Consider the following 20193-nt stretch of genomic DNA (forward strand, 5'->3'; position numbering starts at 1 on the left):
TGTTACAGAACCTGATCTATTATTTTTAGGGCTTGAATGGCTACGTGGCTAGCTTGAAACCCAATAAACCACCATAACGTGGTCACTCGCCATTGCTACCACAAGCACACGAAAAAGACTGCAGCAGGAGACTTTAGAGTCTTCGACACGGCCATCCAAGAATAAAAAGTAAAGCTCTTAACTATACAGAATTGTATTAGTTGTATTTTTAAAAGGGATCACACTTGGAAAATATGCAATTTAAGCAAAGCAACTTCTGCGCAGAGAGTGATCTTTACAGCAAACTTTATCTGTTAAGAAAACATCAGATTTTCTTAAAAGTGGCAACACTGTGATTAGAGACCAATTACAAAACTATGAGCAAAAAGATCAGAGGATAATTAAGAAATCTAATTATTTCCACGGATGTAAGGGCAATATAAAACCAAGGAAGTATGCGCAAAGTAAATACAGCCTAAGCAGTTGGGTGCACTTTAGATTGCAAATGAACCAAATTTCACAGAGCACTGATAATTTTCAAGCAGCTCAGTGTTGTTTTGTGCTAGTACTTACTGTTTGCAGAAGTCTGGGTTCCACTGTCGGCGAAATTACAGGCAAAATTACAGCAAAATGAGACAGGCAGAGATCCTGAAGATATCACAGACGAGCATCCAACCATTCATCCGCTGCCATCGTGCCCCAGCCTCACTCGTACGGTCTCACCTAGCGCCGCTCGGGTGCTCGGACTCATTTAGAGCTTTCCCATGAAGAAATAACTTTGGCATTAGCCTGTTTTCTTTTCTTGTCCGACTGGATTAACGCTGACGAACCTGCAGATGACAATAAAGGTATTGCACTGCAAAACAACACAACAAGCTACAAACACGCCCACAAAACTGCCAGATCGCCACCTTTGCCAGGAATCCACACAGATGAATCACCCCTGCCTGGTTTGTACCCTTCCCTCCTGGTGGAGGAGGCACCTTCTGCTCTTCTGCACTTCACAGGTCTTCTAGACTTTAGAAACCAAAAAAGAAAAATTCATGATCAAAACCTGGTCAAGTGAACGTATCACCCTTCGTAAATCAAAGCTGACACTACTGACATTGCTAAAAAGCTCAATGAGGAAGTAATAATCTTTCCTTTATGGGCTGCACCCATCGTAAGGTGTGACAGTTGTCTGCCAAACCTTGTGCCATGTTCGCTCTTGGCTCTTAATACTGGCTCACCTCCAATAGCCAGTAATTTACTGCAAGTAGTTTATCATAACAGAAGAGCAATTCCCAACACTTTCTAGTCACAGGGCTGCTTGGGAAGAGCTTCGGTCACTAATTTTTTTTCTACAGTCCTGCAACGTGTTTGTCAGGAGCTTAGAGAGTTTCCTGAAGTACTGTAATTTTTGTCTGCTACCCCAATTTCATTCAGTCCTCAGCCACAAGGCAGGTCTCCAGTTTTAGCCTAAAGGTAGGTGTTATTTACTGTTCTGTTGTGATAGAGCCAGCCTCGCATCTCACATTCGTATCAAGGAGGAATTAAGCCAAGCACAATTAGACACAGCGAACACAACCTACCTGGGAAGGTTAAAGGACTTGCTCTTGATACAGTACCAGGTAGAGGTGAATTAAAAGGTGGCACCTCAGCAACCTTTTAAATCAGAAGGGCCAAAGACCAGATCGCGTCAAGGTACGGACACCTGTTTTAAAAGGCTTCTTCCCCCAGTCACCTGGAGTTGCGTTTCTACACACTCCCTGAACCCGTGCTACAATAGCAAGACTGAACACCCCTTGATTCTCCAACACCTCCTCAACCTGAGCAGCAACCCTCTGAAGGACACAAAGGCTGGCGTGCTTCAACACTCGGACACACGCACATCCACCTCCCAGAGGGAAGAGGTGTCAATCTCTGCTCCCCAGGGGCTTAGAAAGATACTCAAACCATGAACACGGTTTCCATGAATTCATGAACCATGAATTCAAGGAAGGTGCTCCAAGCCCTGAAGCCAGCAGCAGTCTCACGCTTTACAAGCTGGTCGAGGCCGTTTGCATTCTTCGAGCTGGGAGGTACGTGCCTGGGCCCCCAGAAGGGAGTGGTTTGTCTTTTCAGCTCTTGCAAAATCCAATTACCCAAGATACACAAGCAGCTGCTTCGACGCTGCTCTAAGAAAGCAAACAGCCAGCAATCAAGAACATCTCTGAGAAACAGCAGCCAAAAAGTAAGGCAGCTGTGAAAACCTGTTTTTCCCCATTTCCTTTGGGAAGAGTTAAGAGACTTCTGCTAATTTACAACTTTTAAATAAATTCCTTGTATTCATTAAAGTGCAACAGATACTTTGCTACACAACTCAAAGTCAAATCTTGCAACACATTACAGGTTTTCATCAGAAACTTCATTCTCCTAGAAGCAATATTAATGAAAAATATTATCTTCACAGTGATCGTTTAAATAAATTAAAAAGAAAAAAAAGTAGATACCTATTTTTATTTTGAAAACGGTACCTTGTATGCAAGCAAAAGCTTTTTAGAGAATGTTATGAAGATTTAATAAAAGCCTTGCAGTTTAAAAATGCCCTTCTGTTGTTGTGTTCTTAATTTGCCTTTTTTTGCTCATCCACATCCCTTTTCAACATGCCATACTCTCAGTCTTCAGTTCTTCACTACAGATTTAAGAAGTGACTCAAACATGAATTTATCCATGTTACTGCGTGGCAACAGCGACCTTAAAAAAAAAGGCTCTGAAGATGCACAGTAAGGTCAGTTCAATATGGACCAACGGAGGGGGGGAGGGAAAGGTATGAAGAGATACTGAGAAGTTAATATTCCCAGTTACACTTGCAAAGAAAACCAGTAAGCTTTCTAGCTGTTTGGATCCTAAGCCATCCTGACATTCAGGAACCACAGCATCCCAGTGAATAAATTAAGATCTGAAAGCCTTAAAGGGTACTATACAAATAATAACACATTTTGCACACACACACCCCCCCCAAACTCCTCCTCCAAACAATCTGATGGCATACAAAACGTTCCCGAACAGAACGGACCGGACATTTCAACAGGTTTTTAAACTTATTTTATTTGCTGCGTTTGGATAGCATGCATCATTTTACAGCACCGGTAAACAAGTCAGTGAAGCATACTGCTTTTAGGAACTTGTACTGTGGAATGTCTTCAAAAAACCATTACCCTCTCCCCCTCCGCTCTGGTACATAACACTAGCTGAAGACAAGACAGACATAGATCAGGGCAACTGCCTTATGGCTAAAAATACTCATAGCAGCGATTTTTAAAGGAGGGATTTATTAAATCAAGTCATTGCACTTGGGTCATTTATTGCTATAGCGAACAAAGGCCATTAAATAATGAACACCTCTCATTTGTGGTTTTAGCTGATTGTCTCGTTCTGTTCGTCTGCTCCAAGCTTACGTGCAGACACAATTTCTGTAGAGCAATCCGTTCCAAGATTTGTTTCATGCTCTGATCACAGTGAAGAGCTTGTGTAACAAAATTGGCTGTTCCATTCGGCTCAATTCTTGCTTTCCATCACCTGACTTAGAGGTTATGAATTCTAAGTGCGAGTTTAGTGTCTGACGAGAAGCGTTACCGCTGCACATTACTCCTCAATACCAAAGATCTGGCTCAAGTCTTCATTTGTGATGCATCTAGGCAATTAAAAGTTCAAAGCGTTAATATTGAATCAGCTTATTAGCAACGTGACTAGGAAATATTACCCAATACTTGCACAGCAGATTAATCAAATTTTACGAACAATTTAAATCAGCAACTGACAAACATCCTCCAATTGACTTTTTTGATGTATTTTATGATGCATCAACTGTGGAAAAAAAAAAAATACTCTCAAGAAGTAACACTTCCATGTCACTTGAGCAAGTGATGTACTACATAATTACTATATTTACGACTACTTCCATGAATAGAAACTTAATTAGTTCTCTTATTGGTGAAGTTGCCAAACTAAGTGGCATGTTTTTGTAATGTAAATTCTAGCAGACCAAAAGGAGATAAGGTGATTTACTCACAGAAGTAATTCGTTTGACTGGCTTTCTAAAGCCGTGTGTTTTTTAATTTTTTAATCAAATGAACACAGCAATACATATCATTGTCTTCCATCACTTCGCATATTATTCTGGTGCACTGTGTTGAGCTCAGGGGTTCAAGATAATGGCAATCCACAAGATCTCAACTGTTTTCCATAAAACATGAAAGACACCCTCTTGGAAACCAGCACAATGCTGTCAAAGCAACTGTTCCAATCACTCATTAAAATACAAAGATGTTATTAAATTTAGAGGTACACAATATACTGATAAAGTTTATGGCATAAATATATAAATATTGAGACCTTTTGAGAGTATCAAAGTTCCAAAGGGATTTAGTTGGAGACATATTATAAACAAAACCTGACTATTGTAAAAACAGACCAAGACGCATATTTAAGCACTAGAAAGACCGATGATTTCAGTTTAGATACACAGAAGCACAGGCGTTGTGACTTAAGGTTTACTTTTTCATGCTGTAGTATTTCAGGCACAACAGGTTGAGTTAAGACTGGATTCTGGTCTCGTTCCCGTATTTCTTGCATTTTGTGGTTTTAAAAGTTAATTTTGTCATAACGTTATGATTCAGTCCTAAATCCCTTTTTAATCCAATAGTGCAAGTGACAAAGTGTTCTGCTCAGTTACCCAGATTAGATCATTCGTTCTTATTACAATGCATAGGAGTTTCACCTGCTTCATCGCATTAACAAATTCCTATCTCATGACATAACTTACAAACAGAATATTATTAATATTCTCACTGCAGACAGGCGCAACAGCAGAACCGCCCAAATGATACAAATATCATATATTCCCTTTTGCACGTAGGGGAAAAGTAGTGACTACAATTACGATACAGTTATTCCACCCCTCCCAACAGACTATTTTACAGATTAGTTGTAAAGATAGATCACCCTTTTATAGTATAGATCTCTTTAAAAATTAAGCTACAGGTATTCAATAAAAATCTATTAAGAATTCCCTCTCCTTTCTATACAGATTCAGTAGTATTTTCAAGCAAACCAAAAAATAAGGTCTGCAATTCCAGCACAGTAAGAAATAAGGCCTCTTTTATATTGGCAAAAAAATTACACCGTTATTCTTTTCTGTTTTCTTATCTCTCTGAATAAAAGACTATATTCCTTTTTTTACTACATTTTTTCTTTAAGACTGTAGAACACCAGCATCCATTATTACGAAATAAGAGTCAGTTCTCCTTGTGTTCAGCTTTGAATTCCTGATGAGTTAAAAACATTGAGTCCATAGCTGTCTCATGTAGACATCACTGCTTTCTTCAATTTTTCTATTTCAAGCTGGAAAAAGGACATTTTGAAAAGAAGAGTCAGTATTAAAGTACCAATAATCTAAAGCCTTCAGAGCTTTCACCAAAATTCTAACCTTTGCATTTCAAAGACACGTAAATAAAATTGTAACACGGAAGCATCTGCCAGCTCAATACTTACAGCTGATTTTATACTAATATATTGCTAAACAAATGAGAATTTAAAATCATTAAAAATTTGCCTACAGTTCTGGTACATCTTATTGGATAAACTCACTCTGAATAAAGCAGTCAAAGCTGGGTTATGGAATCATTTGACATTTCTCCACTTCCTACAGCAGCCTTCATGCAAAATATCACGCCACAATTGATTTGTATTTCTTCAAATGGATTTAGAGGATACATGGAAGTTACCTCCTCTGCGTTCCCAGGGCATGTTTAAGGCAGCTTCATTGATTGCTTTAGAGATGTATTAAAGAAAGACTCACCAGAAGGTCTTCTCAAGTTTCGAAAGTAGCTTTGTTGTGTCAATAAGAAGTATTATTTCACGAATAAAATGCCCTTTTGTACCAGACTGAAGTAATTTTCTGTAATAAGCTCATCCTATTAACTACTTAACAGCATCACACTGTAACGCAGGTAGCCCTCTTCATCATAGAGAGGTGTGGCGTTCATTCATAAGGAAATTCGTCAGATGCATTCTGTTCTTTTGGCAAATTATCCACTTAATATTTAAGCAGTTCACGAAAAATTTAGGAAAGTTTACTTTTGCCCTCTTTTTCTTTTGATTACATAAAGTAAACTTGTCCTTCAATCTTACAAAAGCAAAGTATTAATATTTTCTCTTGGAACATGCCCAGTTGGACCTATTTCAGCAAAGAGCAGAACCTAGCAACGTTGAACTGAACTCACATGCCAACACTCATACATATTGTTAAAAATAATTTTCCAGATAAAGCAAGCTGAACAAAGAGGAACTGTGAGTCTTTTATATACATCCAACCGCCTCGTGAGGCCCTCATTCAACCACACAGTAACACAGCAATACAAAAAGCTTGAGCAGGTTCGTTAAGACTTTCCTGTGGCATCAAATTCCAGAACACTGCCTAGGTACTTCTAACCTTCCCCCACCTCCAATTGCTAACGTTACCTCCAGATTACTTCGCAACAGCTTCTCTTCTTCCAAATCCTTCTTTAGTTTTTCCAGTTCTCTCCTAACAATAGTTAAGATATCAGAAATACAAGTCAGAACAGGGGGAAAAAAAAAAAAATCTACATTACTAAGAAGAGGAAGCACGGGCCTTGTTTAAATTTTATGAGAGGAATTCACACAACTGTTTAATGCTACATCTTACAAATAAAACTCACATATAAGTACATGCCCACTAGTGAACTGGTAGTCAAATCTGTTGGACAACAAGCTTCCACCAACTCTCAAGACTTCCTACCTATCACTATGCCCCTATCCCTAACTTATAATCACAATTTTAAGTAGGCTACTTAAAAATTTGTATTGTTATTTTACTTGGAGAGCAGAATTTAAGCTACAATAACCAGGTAATTTCTACATACAGAATAAGAATTCTTTAGAATGTTTCTAAAACATGCTTTATTTCATGGCTATGTTCAGGCAAGAAAGTGCTAAGAATTATCATGAAGTCGCTGAAGAACTAGTTCATTAATCACCAGAACTCATAAATTACTAAAAATTGCTTTGGAGAACAACTGATCCTGATGTTTTATAACCTCTCAAAAGGTCACTCTAAAAGCCAGTTTAGTTATCTGTAAGAATGTAAACAGAAATAAGGTAAATTTCCTACAGATTGGTCTTTACTACATTTACTTAAACACCAGTTACATCTTTCTTCGACATCATTCCCCGAACACAACCCTACCCACATGCACACAGACGACAGGCCCACCAGGATCACCAATCTGAAAAGCTCAGTAGTATCTTTCCCTACTGCCAGCCATGGCAATACTGCAGCTACTTCCGTGCAGTGTTACACAAGGCCAGCACCTGTACTTACGGTAAATACCACAAAAATTATCTCCTTTTCCTTACAGTGAAAACACTAACTGTTTAACAAATGTTTTCAAAGAGCTACAATTAAAGCAGGAGCGCAAAGGAGGAAGGAAAAAATGTGTATGAATTCAAAAAAATACTCTGACATCGTATTTGTACATTTTTAGGACATTGAGTTGGATCAAATTCTAAAGAACGAAGTTCTGAATTAATATATAAATATAGGATAGCTTTTTATTTTTAAGAAGTTTAATACTAAAGACATTTGGAAGATATCTATGTATCTCTTTGCAGACTAAGAAGGAAAATATTTACCCATGTTCTTTCTTCAGTGCATCTACTAAACCCATCAAATCATTAATCTGAGTCCTGAGCTCTTCCATAGAAATTTTTTCATCATCCGTCTCTCCTTTAAGTTGGATGTCTCCAGGGAAAAAGTTTAGTACAACAGAGCTTGGTCTCTGAGACGAAGATGGAATTGGTGGACTGAGTGCAGATGGCTGAAAAAAATACAATCAGTAGAAAGCTAAGAAATGAAATCTTTATGAACCGGCCACTTACAGCATACAGATTGTACTGGTATGGGAGCTACATGTGCACAAGCTTCCTTAATTTTCTACCCAAAAGGTAAAAAACAATGTCCAGTCCAAACGAACTACTGTAGTATAAGAGAGAGTTCTTTTATAGAGCTCTTCATTAAGCACTTCCCTGAGGTTCCTGTAGTCACTAAAAGAAGTGCTCACACTGCAGGTCTCTACACTTTAAAAAAACCCAAAAAACAAAACAAAACCACCCTGTGATTTACTGGAGCCCATTGGTTCATTATAAACAATCTTTTGTGCACCTTTCTAATTTGCTCAGTTGTTCTGTCTGTTGGGAGACTAATGGCCGAGCAGATACAAAGCTCATTTGGGAAATAGCACCATAGTTTCATGATACTTGATACAGTAGTTCTCATCAGAACTGATGGACTTGATAAAGTATGAATAAACTTTACACTAAAATTTCTACTATGAACATTATACGAAGTGACATGGCTCACGTGCATTTAAATACAATTATTAGCATTTAGATGGTTGCATCAATCTAAATCGGGAATACGAGCAAGATGAACAGAGTACCTAGCTGCCTGGTACTTCGCTCTAGCGCCTTGGTATCATACCTTTTTTGTTTCCACTGGCTTTGGTTTGGCACTTTCTTCTTCTTTCTGCACCTTCAAATTTTTTTCTGGACTCAGATTTTGACTTGCCTGGTAAACCATTCATAAAAAAATGAGGTGGTTTTCAGAATTAAATAAAAATAAAGTAGTAAATTAAAAAAAGAACTGTTACATTTTCTAAAGATGCAATAGTAAAAAGAATAAAAATAAACCAAACTTAGATTGCTAGACTACCATAGTTCTCTCTCCCTGCCAGTCAGAACTTTCCTTCCCAGCAACACTCATTCAGCTGAACTGAAATCAAACATAGGAATCTTGGGCAGGATTTTCAAGCACCTCTGCAGCACTTAACAAGTCCTTGATGCTTTCGGGAGCATGTACAGGCTCCGTAAAACACAAACATCAAGAGGCAGTAACTGTAGATGGCAACTGGCACGACTGAACTATACAACATCCCATGATATAAATTGATTTCAATGGCTCTGCACCACCTGGTTCTCATGGTCTGACAATCTCACATCTTAGCACATGAGATCACAAGTCCCGCATTACAGCAACATTAAATTACAAATTTGTTGTAGCCAAAGACTATATATCGTTAGGTTTGTAAGGCACTAAAGACACTTTCAGAGTTGTGTGTAGGCACAATGCTTATTTCATCATGAGTGATGCTAGGAGAGCTGAGTATTTACTGCAGTAATACCCTTCAGAACAAACACTCCTTAAACGATGCAGCTGCTCTGACGTACACTTCCCTCCTGGGAACGGATATTCCTGTAGACAAAGTCTATAGGAACTGAGCCTCTGCGGCATTTTGCATTTCACTCTCAGGTAGATGGTCCATAAGACCATTTTTAATTGCAATCCTGTTTCCTGGGAAGCTAATTCTTAGTTCACTACTGGGAAAACAAAGCCCATATACTCACAGGATTACCGCTACTGAAACGCGAAGGCGGCCTCCTACCAGGCATCTTGGGTCGGTTTGCAGTAGGGTGGGACAGATTATCTGAGGTAGCTATTACATCATCAAAGCTTAACAGATCTAGAAAAAGATGAGAACAGACCACCATCAAGACCAGAAGGTTTTGCTGTGTTCTTTTTTATCACTTTTTTCGTTAAAACAAAAAAAAATATCAGAATTCTTATTGTTTCAAAGACTTTCGGCACATAGAACACATGAGCCATATGAAACAACTACATGACTCTGATCTACCTGGGAAACCACATTTTCCCCCTTGAAAAAAATTAGGTGTTAACTCAACTAGCATTTAAGTTTGAGTTCTCAACAGAAGAAGTGCTGTAGTAACATGGCAGGATAAAACAGACCTAACAAGTATCTGCAGAAAAATCTATTTATGACTGGGTTTTTTGAGAGGTGCCATATTCAACTATGTAAGAGGATATTTTCTTGTTGCTAAACTTGCATGAAAAGCATGAAGATACAAGTTTAGTGACTAAGACAAAAATAAAAGCAACGTGGTAAAGTACATGTCCAAACTTGGTGAAAGTAAGTTAACAAGACATTAACTGCAAGTATTTTTGTTCAGGGTAGTTTTTTCATACGCAGTACTGCGTCTAAATAAAATACACTTCATAAACTCTGTAATAAAACATTTCAGAACTCCATTCTCATACTTTATTAAATCACAGAGAGCTCTTTGCTCCTTAGTCTCTTTATGCTCATAGCTCTAGGTAAACTCTGTCTTAGATCAGTAGAAATTCTTTATGTCCTATGGGAAGAGGCAACCTTAGGAAAAAACCTATTAATGGGAGGAATAGAATATATCTGACCTAATAACATAAGTACTTCCACCTAGTTAACAACTGGACTTCTTAACCATTTCTCCGCAAAAATAATAACACTTACCTGTCGACGAATGTGTAACGAGACAGGATTTTTATGTAAGCATCAACATAAGATTATTGATGTTATATATAATTTTACAACACAAATTCATTAGACTTGTTCTAGAGACTCTAAATGTTTAGCTAAAATGCCACACAGCATTTACTACAGGCACCAGAAGGTTTGGGGTTTTGTTTTTGGGTTGGGTTTTTTGTGGCCTCTGATTTTTACATGACATTATGATTAATCAAACAGAAGTTATGATACTTCTTTCCCTATTTTCTCATTCATTTTGAAGCTACAGCAAGAGGTCAGATAAGAAAAAAAAGCCCTAAGAACACTGAGCCGGACCATTCATACCACTTCAGTGTTTGGAGGGTTTAAAATCATCTGATTAATCCAAGTTTTACTCACACGTTGTCAAAGCTAGTTTATACCTGTAGGTACTAAGTTTTCCACTGAATGCTTTAACTGATTTTAATGTCTTCTAGTCTGCGTTGCTATCCTTGAAGTCCTTAAAATATTCACATCTTTTGGACATCCCCGAACATATTTACTTCATCATCTGCTGCCTTGTTGAAACACAAGCTATCTACTACCAATCTGTTACCAATCAGTTTTGCTGCTTTTTAATTTTTATTAAAGAAAACGTAACAACAGTCTTTTGTAAACATGTAATCATATTTGCAATTAAAAAAAGCGGGGAAGAAAAACAAAGAAGGAAGAAACAGAAGAGTGATGAATGGCAAGCGGCTGACGGAAAAGAGGATGAGGGAGAAATAAATAACTACAAAGGTATTTTTGCTGTAGTTTGTGCCAATAAAATATTTAACGTATTAGAAGTCAAGCAACAGTGATCAAGGGGTATATCTTCATGTTCTTTACTCAATTGACAGTAACCCCAGAGCACTAACCCGTGACAAAATGTAAAAATCAGGATTTATGTTAGTTGGGTATTATTAAAAAGGTAACAATAATGCAGGAAAAAAATAAATATGCCTCTTCCCCCATCTCAGTAATTTCTGCCTTTAAACAATCCTCCTTTTGTCATTCAGCAGCAATGAGAAATCATTTGGCAGTAAATTTAAATAAGAATTGTAAATTGAGTTGCTACTATGATTGTAATGCCAGCCCTGTCTCCATGAACAAAGTACAAATCAGGCATATTAAGTGTATTAAGAACATATTAAGAATAAATACTGTGTACTTCTGAAAAAAATACGCAGTATTTGACAAGGCTTGAAGATGAAGACTGAAACAGTCTTGAACTGTACATGATTTAAATATAGATGGTGGGATGACGCTAAAGCCAAGGGGTTTTTTTCTTATTTGGAAGATCTTCTAAAGGAAATTGCTACACTTGAGACAATTGCTCAGCATTAGAACATTAGCAGCACATTACAGTCAGAGGGAATTCTGACTGTACTCGAATCTTCCTTCTCACCTTTCCATTTTGCTGCTTTGGTATAGGGAAGAAATTAAGACACAGGCTGGTGGGGATTAGGGTTTATGGTTGTGGTGGTTTTGTTTGTTTGTTTTATTGTGGGCTTTGGGGATTTGCTTGTTTGTTTTTCTTTTTCAACAGCATTCTTAGTTATTGTAGGAGAAAGCTTGGCCCCACCGAAACCAATAAAGATACTGATGAAACCCACTGAAAATTCACAATTTACACCCATTTCAATCAATAAAGTGATTTATCAATTAACTTTCTTACAACAGCCTGTGAGTAATTGCAAAAGGAAATCCCACCAAAGTGCCAAAAGAGCAACACCGTACATCTAGGGATAATACGAGTCAAAAAAATTATTTTAAGGCTGAGCGAGAACACCTTTCTTTCTAGAAAGATGAGCTAAGCTTAAACAGTTACCTAGGACAGACTATTAGAAACGTCTCTTCTTCAAGCTTAACATGGATCCATAACAGAGCTGTTAGGAGCTTTAACAGACACAATTAGGTGGAAGGTTTTGTTAAGGTTCGTGAATGCTTCGAGTGTACTCATAGCAGTTTGTCTTAAAAAGCCTTCACAAAAAGAAGCAAAGCTGAAGGGATGTCTAAAGAAATTATGGTTCCAACATCTCACGTGGCTGGGGTTAAAAACCCATGACAGAAGTGAAACATATGCAATATTTCAGAAGGCAAGACCTCTCATTAATCTGCAGAGTAAGAGAAGACGGCAGGCAGCCCTTTTTCCTATTACTCTTTTTGCTGAGATTGCCACCCAAAATTCTGGGGACATATATAAGCTCTAGAATATTTAAATTCGCAGTTGAGCAATAGTAGGTATTTGCAACCATTAAGCACGTGCCTAATGTGTGACTTTCACAAATACTGTTTTACAATACTCATAATACTAAATACGCAACTATGAAGTCTTTGGCTAATCTGTGCTATAGAAAGATAAGACATTCAGCCTAAATACACCTAAATACATCTAGTCCTGTACATATTGAACACATTTCACTAGAAACGCTATGTTTGGCTTATCAATAGCTGGACTGTAGGTTTTTCTTCTTTGGTTGGTTTGTTGGTTTGTTTTGTGGTTTTTTTTTGTTTTTGTTTTTTTCTTTTCTTTTTTTTCTTTTTAACCTCTACAAGTTTCCTAATTGAGAAGTATAAAGTAACTCCTTGTTTAACAGCTAAGGAAAACAGGCATTCAAAGAAACAAAAAAGCATTTTAAATTGAAACCCAAAAATTTTAGTATCAATAACTGCAACTGAAAATTATGCTTATGACGTTAAGAAGAGGCTATGCGTATGGCAGAAAGCATTTGGATTTCCTTATAGATTGTTATCTTACCAAAATGGAGAAGGGTAGGGTAATTTCCTGACACGTAAGAAGGGAAACATGGCAAACAGGATAGGAAACAAAATCTGGAAAGAAAAGTCAAGGAGAGGAATGTCTAGAAAAAGATTCTGAACCAAAAATTTACTTTACAAAGCAGGAAAAAGAAACATTTGTAGAAGAAACAGAATCGCTTTACATGTTCAGCATGCTATTATTACAGCTTTAGTCTTTTACAGTACTTAATTCTAACCAAACAGAGAAACATTTATGCAATTTTTCGAATACAGCTTTTAAGAGGAGGTATTTCAACATGATTAATATTTCTGAGTGTTTTTGAGTATTTGTCCTTATCTGAAAGAGTATTTAAAGCTTTTCCTTATCTAATGGTTGGGGGCCTAATTTAAGGGGGGGGGGGGGTGTTCTTATTAAAGAAAAAGTTCCATCTGTTTTCGATGGGAGTTTTTTCCTGGGGAAAAATGATACAGTAACACATCTAGCACAGTCTTAGGGATAAACATCTGAGTAGTAGGACAAGGCTTATATTTTTGTCTTTCAGCTTACTTTGACCTGAAAGTGTTTCTTCTGTACCCTCAGTCAAAATACATTTTTAAATAGAGGCAATAATTAAACTGCCAATTCAAAGTCTTTAAAACAAAACATATCACAACATATGCATCAATTTTACTGGGGAATAAAAAAAAGAACTTATAAATACCCTGAAGTATTTATAAGTAACATAGATAGTATTTGTAATATTTCCAGGATATTTTAAACCTAGTGAAGTACAATTTTTTGTGGTTCAGAAAAAACATGGCTTCTGTCTTACAAACATACATGAACTAACCTTTCCTCCTACAAAGCATTTCAGCTTAGAAGCACATTTTAAAATGCTTACTGGAAAACAAAAATCAGGACTCCTCCTTTCTATTCATAACCTGCTTCAGCTTTTTAATGTGTTATTTTTTATCTTGCAGATGAATTTATTACATTTTAGGACCAACTATCCTACAACCTGAATATCATTATTTGCCTTAAAAAAAATTAAGTTATACTACAATTTAAGAATGTGTTATTACTAAAACTTCTTCTCAGATGAAAGGTTGCATTTGAGATATGCAAGCCAAACACTGCAAGTACAATTCACTAAAGCTTTTTCTGCAGTGCTTAGTCATACAATAAAAACAATTTAGAGTTTAAAAAAAAAGCTCACAACAAATGATGTCTGCCTAAGAGACAAACAGAGGACTGAAAGCAGTTGCTCTGTCAACTAAAGGACAAAATTTCACTGTACAATAGCTCAGAGAGCCTGATCATCAATGTGGGTGCTTTAACCAGTATCAAGGGTTTTACTGGACAAATTTACATTTAAAGAGCTGCCAGGTTTGACTCAAGGTGCATTAAGCAAAGCCAGAAGCATGGAATTGAAATGCACAATGCTCCATGCTGGCCAAAATTTAAGGTCTGATAAAGTCAATAATCTAGAATAGCTACGAACTTAAATCACAGAATGCTGAAGGCAATGGCATTACTAAAAATACGCAAGTTAGCTAGAAAAGCAAAAGTTATCTGAAATGCAAGAGCAGAACAAACAGAACCAGTCAGTAAGGAAAACAATTTCATAAAAACGCAAGATAAAAGTGGCAGCAAAAAAACATGCTTTCAAATCAATAGAACAAACCATTACCTATGTTTTTCTCTTCCTGTCATCTTTTACAACATAAAGCTCATCGAGTACCTTGTTTGGTACTTGGAGCCTAATGACATCTGTTCACTTGCTCGCTCTTACCTTCAGCTACCTACAGCAGTTCTAAAAATTAGACTTTCTATTGAACAGGCATAAATACACTTTGTGGAATAAATTCCTTAAAAACCTTATTCTAACCTTGTAAAATACTGCAATCCAAACAGGAAGACCCAAAAGAATGTTTTTTTCTTTTCTTACCTGATTCTTTAGAGCTCTTTACCACAAGTGAATCTACCTCTACTGATTTTGGTCTAAGTGGTAACGGTTCAGAGTCTAACTTTGGTTTTGCTACTGGCTCAACTTCAGATTTCGGTCGAAGAGAAACAACTTCTCCATTAGGCCTGTAGTAAGAAAAAATAAGACAAGGCATACCTAGTTAAGAGATTACGTAGTTCACCACTGAAACATAACAAGAATTAGAAGTAAATGGAAAAGTTTCAGTAGACTTTATAATTTTCTAAAGTCTTCCTAAAAATCAAGTCTTTCAGAGAGCAATTCTTGTCCTATAAAAGCCAATTGTTTTGTTCCAGCTCTTTCAGAGTTGTCAAACAGGTACAATCCCCTTGTAAAAATAATCCAAAACTTATGCACTACAGACTACATTTTGGCACTTAAATCTAAAATATTACACTCCAGTGCAAGAGAAGACAAGAGAGCTGAATAGCACCTTCAGTAATATCTCTTGAAATATTTAGAAACATACTCAGATTCCTTGACATCAAAGTTTTCCTGTAAAGAAAAGAGTTGCCAAGAACAAGTTATTTCTGTCAGATTCAATGTCTCCCTGACATTAACTGATCTCCCAAATCCTTTATTTGGAAGTTTTATTGCAGTAGAAAAAGAGATAGCAGCCCTGTCTTCCTAGAGCAATGTTAAACTTTCAGACATCTAAACACATTTAAAGACTCCTAAGATTTAAAGCTTTCAATTATTAAAGGGCCACAGCTTACTATAGACCTCTATTTAACTGTACACGTGTATCCCTTTACATTCATACTTATTTCCTAAAATAGGGGAGGAGAACATGACTTGTAGTTTAAAAAAAAAAAATAATCTTTACTTGGGAAGCTCTCTGAAATACCCCACGATACAACTCAATTACATACTGAAAACCTAAACAGAAGTAGCACGGCAATGGTCCAACTCTTCAGTCAGGCATCCAATGTTCCCAGGGCTGTGCTGAGCAGGATCAGAGGCATCTTTGCCCAGATTGTCCTCTGTTGGAGTCAACCCTCCAGAGTGTGTGCCTTACCCACACTCCCTTTCCCCACTGCCCTCCTCCTCACTGTTTTCTCCTTTTAGGCGTTTGTCCTTTTGGTTCAGCTATAGAGGACCTTAGGGCTATGAAGATGATTAGGGGACTGGAACACCTCTCTTATGAAGAAAGGATGAGGGATTTGGGTCTCTTCAGTCTGGAAAAAAGATGACTGAGGGGGGGGATCTTATCAACACTTAAAGGGTGGGTGTCAGGAGGATGGGGTCAGGCTCTTTTCAGTGGTGCCCAGGGACAGGACAAGAGGTAATGGGCACAAACTTGAGCATAGGAAGTTCCACCTAAACATGAGGAGGAACTTCTTTCCTTTGAGGGTGGCAGAGCACTGGAACAGGCTGCCCAGAGAGGGAGTGGAGTCTCCGTCTCCTCTTATCCAGGAAACTATAGGCCTGTCAGTCTGACCTCAGTAGCAGGGAAGGTCATGGAGCAGATCATCTTGAGTGCCATTACAAGTCATATAATGGACAAGTGGGGGATCAGGCCTAGTCAGCATGGGTTTAGGAAAGGCAGGTCCTGCCTGATGAACCTGATCTCCTTCCGTGACAAGGTGACCCGATTATTGGATGAGGGAAAGGCTGTGGACATTGTCTACCTAGACTTTCAAAAAGCATTTGACACTGTTCCCTATAGAATTCTCATGGAAAAACTGGCTGTTCATGGCCTGGATGAGCATACGATCTGCTGGATCAAGCACTGGCTGGATGGGCGGTCACAAAGAGTGGTGGTCAATGGAGTTAAATCCAGCTGGCGGCCGGTCACAAATGGTGTCCCTCAGGGCTCAGTGTTGGGACCATTTCTGTTTAACATCTTTATTGATGACCTTGATAAGGACATAGAGTGTATCATCAGCAAGTTTCCAGATGACACGAAGCTCAGCGGGAGTGTCGATCTGCATGAGGATAGGGAGGCTCTACAGAGAGACTTGGATAGATTGGACTGATGGGCCAATGCTAACAGTATGAGCTTCAACAAGGCCAAGTGCTGGGTCCTGCACTTGGGCCACAACAACCCCATGCATCGCTACAGGCTTGGGGAAGTGTGGCTGGAGAGCTGCCTGGCAGAAAAGGACCTGGGGGTTCTAATTCACAAGCGGCTGAAGATGAGCCAGCAGTGTGCCCAGGTGGCCAAGAGGGCCAATGGCATCCTGGCTTGTATTAGAAATAGTGTGACCAGCAGAAGGAGGGAGGTGATTGTCCCCCTGTACTCAGCACTGGTGAGGCCACACCTTGAGTATCGTGTCCAGTTCTGGGCACCTCAATACGAGAGAGATATTGAGGTGCTGGAGCGAGTGCAGAGGAGGGCAACGAAGCTGGTGAAGGGCCTGGAGAATAAATCTGATGAGGAGCGATTGAAGGAGCTGGGACTGTTTAGTTGGAGGAAGAGGAGGCTGAGGGGAGACCTCATCGCTCTCTACATCTACTTGAAAGGACATGGCAGAGAGGTTGGTGCTGGTCTCTTCTCACAGGTAATTAGCGATAGAACAAGAGGGAATGGGTTCAAGTTGCAACAGGGTAGGTTTAGGCTGGACATTAGGAAAAAAATCTTCCCAGAAAGAGTGGTCAGACACTGGAATAGGCTGCCCAGGGAGGTGGTGGAGTCACCATCCCTGGATGTGTTTAAGAGTTGTTTAGATGTGGTGTTAGGGGATATGGTGTAAGGGAGAACTTTGTAGGGTGGAGTTGATGGTTGGGCTCGATGATCCCAAGGGTCTTTTCCAACCTAAATGATTCTGTGAAATTCTGGAGACATTCCAAACCCGCCTGGACGCGTTCCTGTGCCACCTGCTCTGGGTGACCCTGCTCTGGCAGGGGGTTGGACTAGATGCTCTCCAGAGGTCCCTTCCTACCCTACCATTCTGTGACCTGCTGTAAAGAAAGCTAAACCTGAACAAATGCTTGCTGCCACCCTGTATCTTTGCAGGTATTTAAGGTGTAAGCTCTTTTATGTAGCAGCCGTCTGCTCTTTTATTTGTGCAAGGTAAAGTTCATCACGACCTTACTTTCTTATGGTTCTTTCCAGTCAACTAAACACCCCAAAAGGGACAGTTACACATCAGCAGCTTATTTACAGTTTTGGGTAAGGATCTAGCAAGTACTTTCATGGAAGCAGAAAGGGAAACTGCGTGTGGGATTGTATCAATGCAAAATTAGCCTCAGCAAAACATATACAATTGTCTCAAACTCATGAGGAAAAAAATAAAATTAAAACTGGAACTAAAAGAAAAAATGAGCAATTACTTGCTATTACCCTCCCTATTTTTCCAGTAATTCAACTGAGAATACTCAAGACAGAGCATAGGGACTGGATGTGGTTCTGTAATAAGTGCTTTCTTCCCCAGAAGAATACATGAGCTACGCTGAGTACCTTTAGCACAGGTACTAACCGTGCTCAGCTCTTCCTTTCTGCCTATCTTACTCTATATAAACTACTGAAACATTGAACGTTGATGCAGCTCAAGTCTTCAGTTTTTTTCCAACACAATAATACTTCTCAAGTGCCACGTCCACAGGTTCTTTTACACCATATTGCTACCATAGCTACAACTTCTTCATTATGGGTTAAAGCAAAGCAGCCCACAGATTTGTAACTTCATCCGCCCCATGGTTAGTTATGCTGTAATATTTACTTTGAGATGGAGTCAATCTCTTAAAGAATTAGAAAGTTATAAGTTCGCATTGATAAAAACTTGGTAGGTATAGGGCAAAACTTATCCTTGCATCCTTTTCACCCTTTAAACACAAGTTTCTTCCCACCTCATCCATGAAGGAACACAGAACAACAAATCCAATAAAATACACTTAATGTATGCGATTTAAGTTATACTAACTTGGATACAGATGACGGCAAAACAGGCTTATCTGGACGTTTTGGGTGCAGGAGCCCTGCTTTCAGTAAGCTGTTAGTCTTGCTTGGAGGAATAGGTTTCTTGGGTGGTACTTGAGGAGCTTGTGGCTTCAAAGGCTTCTGATCCAAAGCTTTTTCATCTAACAAAATAAGTCACCATAACATTTTGAAAGCCCATGTTATCTAGAATTTTTACACTGCTAATCAATTAGAAAGCAACTGCTGTCAGAAATACTTTCTTTGAAGATCAGATGAAAGTGAAAAAGATATGGAAGTGTCTTAAATGATACCTTGTCAACACACACAAACTACTTACCTGAACTTAAAAAACATTATGTTAAAGTAAACAAAAAGTCCTTCTACTGACATGAAACAATAGTAAGAAATTATGGATTCACATTACTGCACTGCAAATGACAGCTAAGAAGCAAGAATCTCTGTGTACTGCTACTGCTTTCCCTTTTCTATGAATTTACCTTATCTCCTCTTAAAAAGGTAGGGTTTGTTTTTATTTTGTTGTAACTAGACTTCTTCCATACATACAAACAGCATAGTTTATCTATGGGGGGAAAAAGGGGAAAAAAAAGAATATTTATCTGAATAACTGAATTTCTTTTAGATAAAGTCTATCTTCCTATAAATTCAAGATACAGATTAACTATGAATAATCAAACAAAAAAGTTAAAAGTATTGTTCAATGACTGTATGACCTAACTGAATACTGTCCAGAGGAGCTGACGTACAACTTATGGGACACTGAAAAATTCAAGCTGCTTCACAAGTGTCAGCTGAATAGACGTCAACCCACATTCCCTAACCACACCCTGTGCGATACCCCGAGCACACCTGCTATTTTTCCTTGTAAAACTATGCCACAGCTCAGTCAGGCATGCATGAAGTACTGAGGATTTAAAAGACTATTGTTCGGTTACAGCAAGGAGTTACAGTCCTTTACAGTTACTGCCCTTACAGTGCTGTAAATGAGTAAACTGGGATGGAGAGACTGACCTTCAGCTTTGATCCTCCCCATCCTCCCCTCCTATGACTTTGCTTCTAATGAAGTATTGGTCTAATGTCTACATACACTATGGATTTGGGGGTAGGGTTGGAAATTTACTGCTGCTCCATCCCAGTTAAGCGCCTGAACTGCCAGGTCTACAACTGACTTCCTTTGGACAAGTCCTGCAGCCGTGGAGTGCCAGCC

The 20193-nt window shown here is 38.5% G+C and overlaps 1 protein-coding gene across 2 annotated transcripts in view; it reads right to left on the minus strand.

Annotated features, from left to right (window-relative positions):
* Positions 1–3022: 3022 nt before the first annotated feature.
* CD2AP (CD2 associated protein) overlaps positions 3023–20193 on the minus strand; it is an 87062-nt gene continuing 69891 nt past the window's right edge. For both annotated transcript variants that reach the window (XM_074582012.1, XM_074582011.1), the window contains exons 12-18: positions 18973–19129; positions 15071–15213; positions 9424–9539; positions 8501–8587; positions 7654–7838; positions 6463–6526; positions 3023–5343 (exon numbers count right to left, since the gene is read on the minus strand). In XM_074582012.1, the coding sequence (XP_074438113.1) occupies positions 5302–5343; positions 6463–6526; positions 7654–7838; positions 8501–8587; positions 9424–9539; positions 15071–15213; positions 18973–19129 (794 nt within the window). In that variant the 3' untranslated portion in view covers positions 3023–5301. The remainder of the gene's footprint in view (positions 5344–6462; positions 6527–7653; positions 7839–8500; positions 8588–9423; positions 9540–15070; positions 15214–18972; positions 19130–20193) is intronic.

This window comes from Larus michahellis, chromosome 3 (assembly GCF_964199755.1).
Source record: "Larus michahellis chromosome 3, bLarMic1.1, whole genome shotgun sequence".
NCBI classification, from domain to species: Eukaryota; Metazoa; Chordata; class Aves; order Charadriiformes; family Laridae; genus Larus; species Larus michahellis.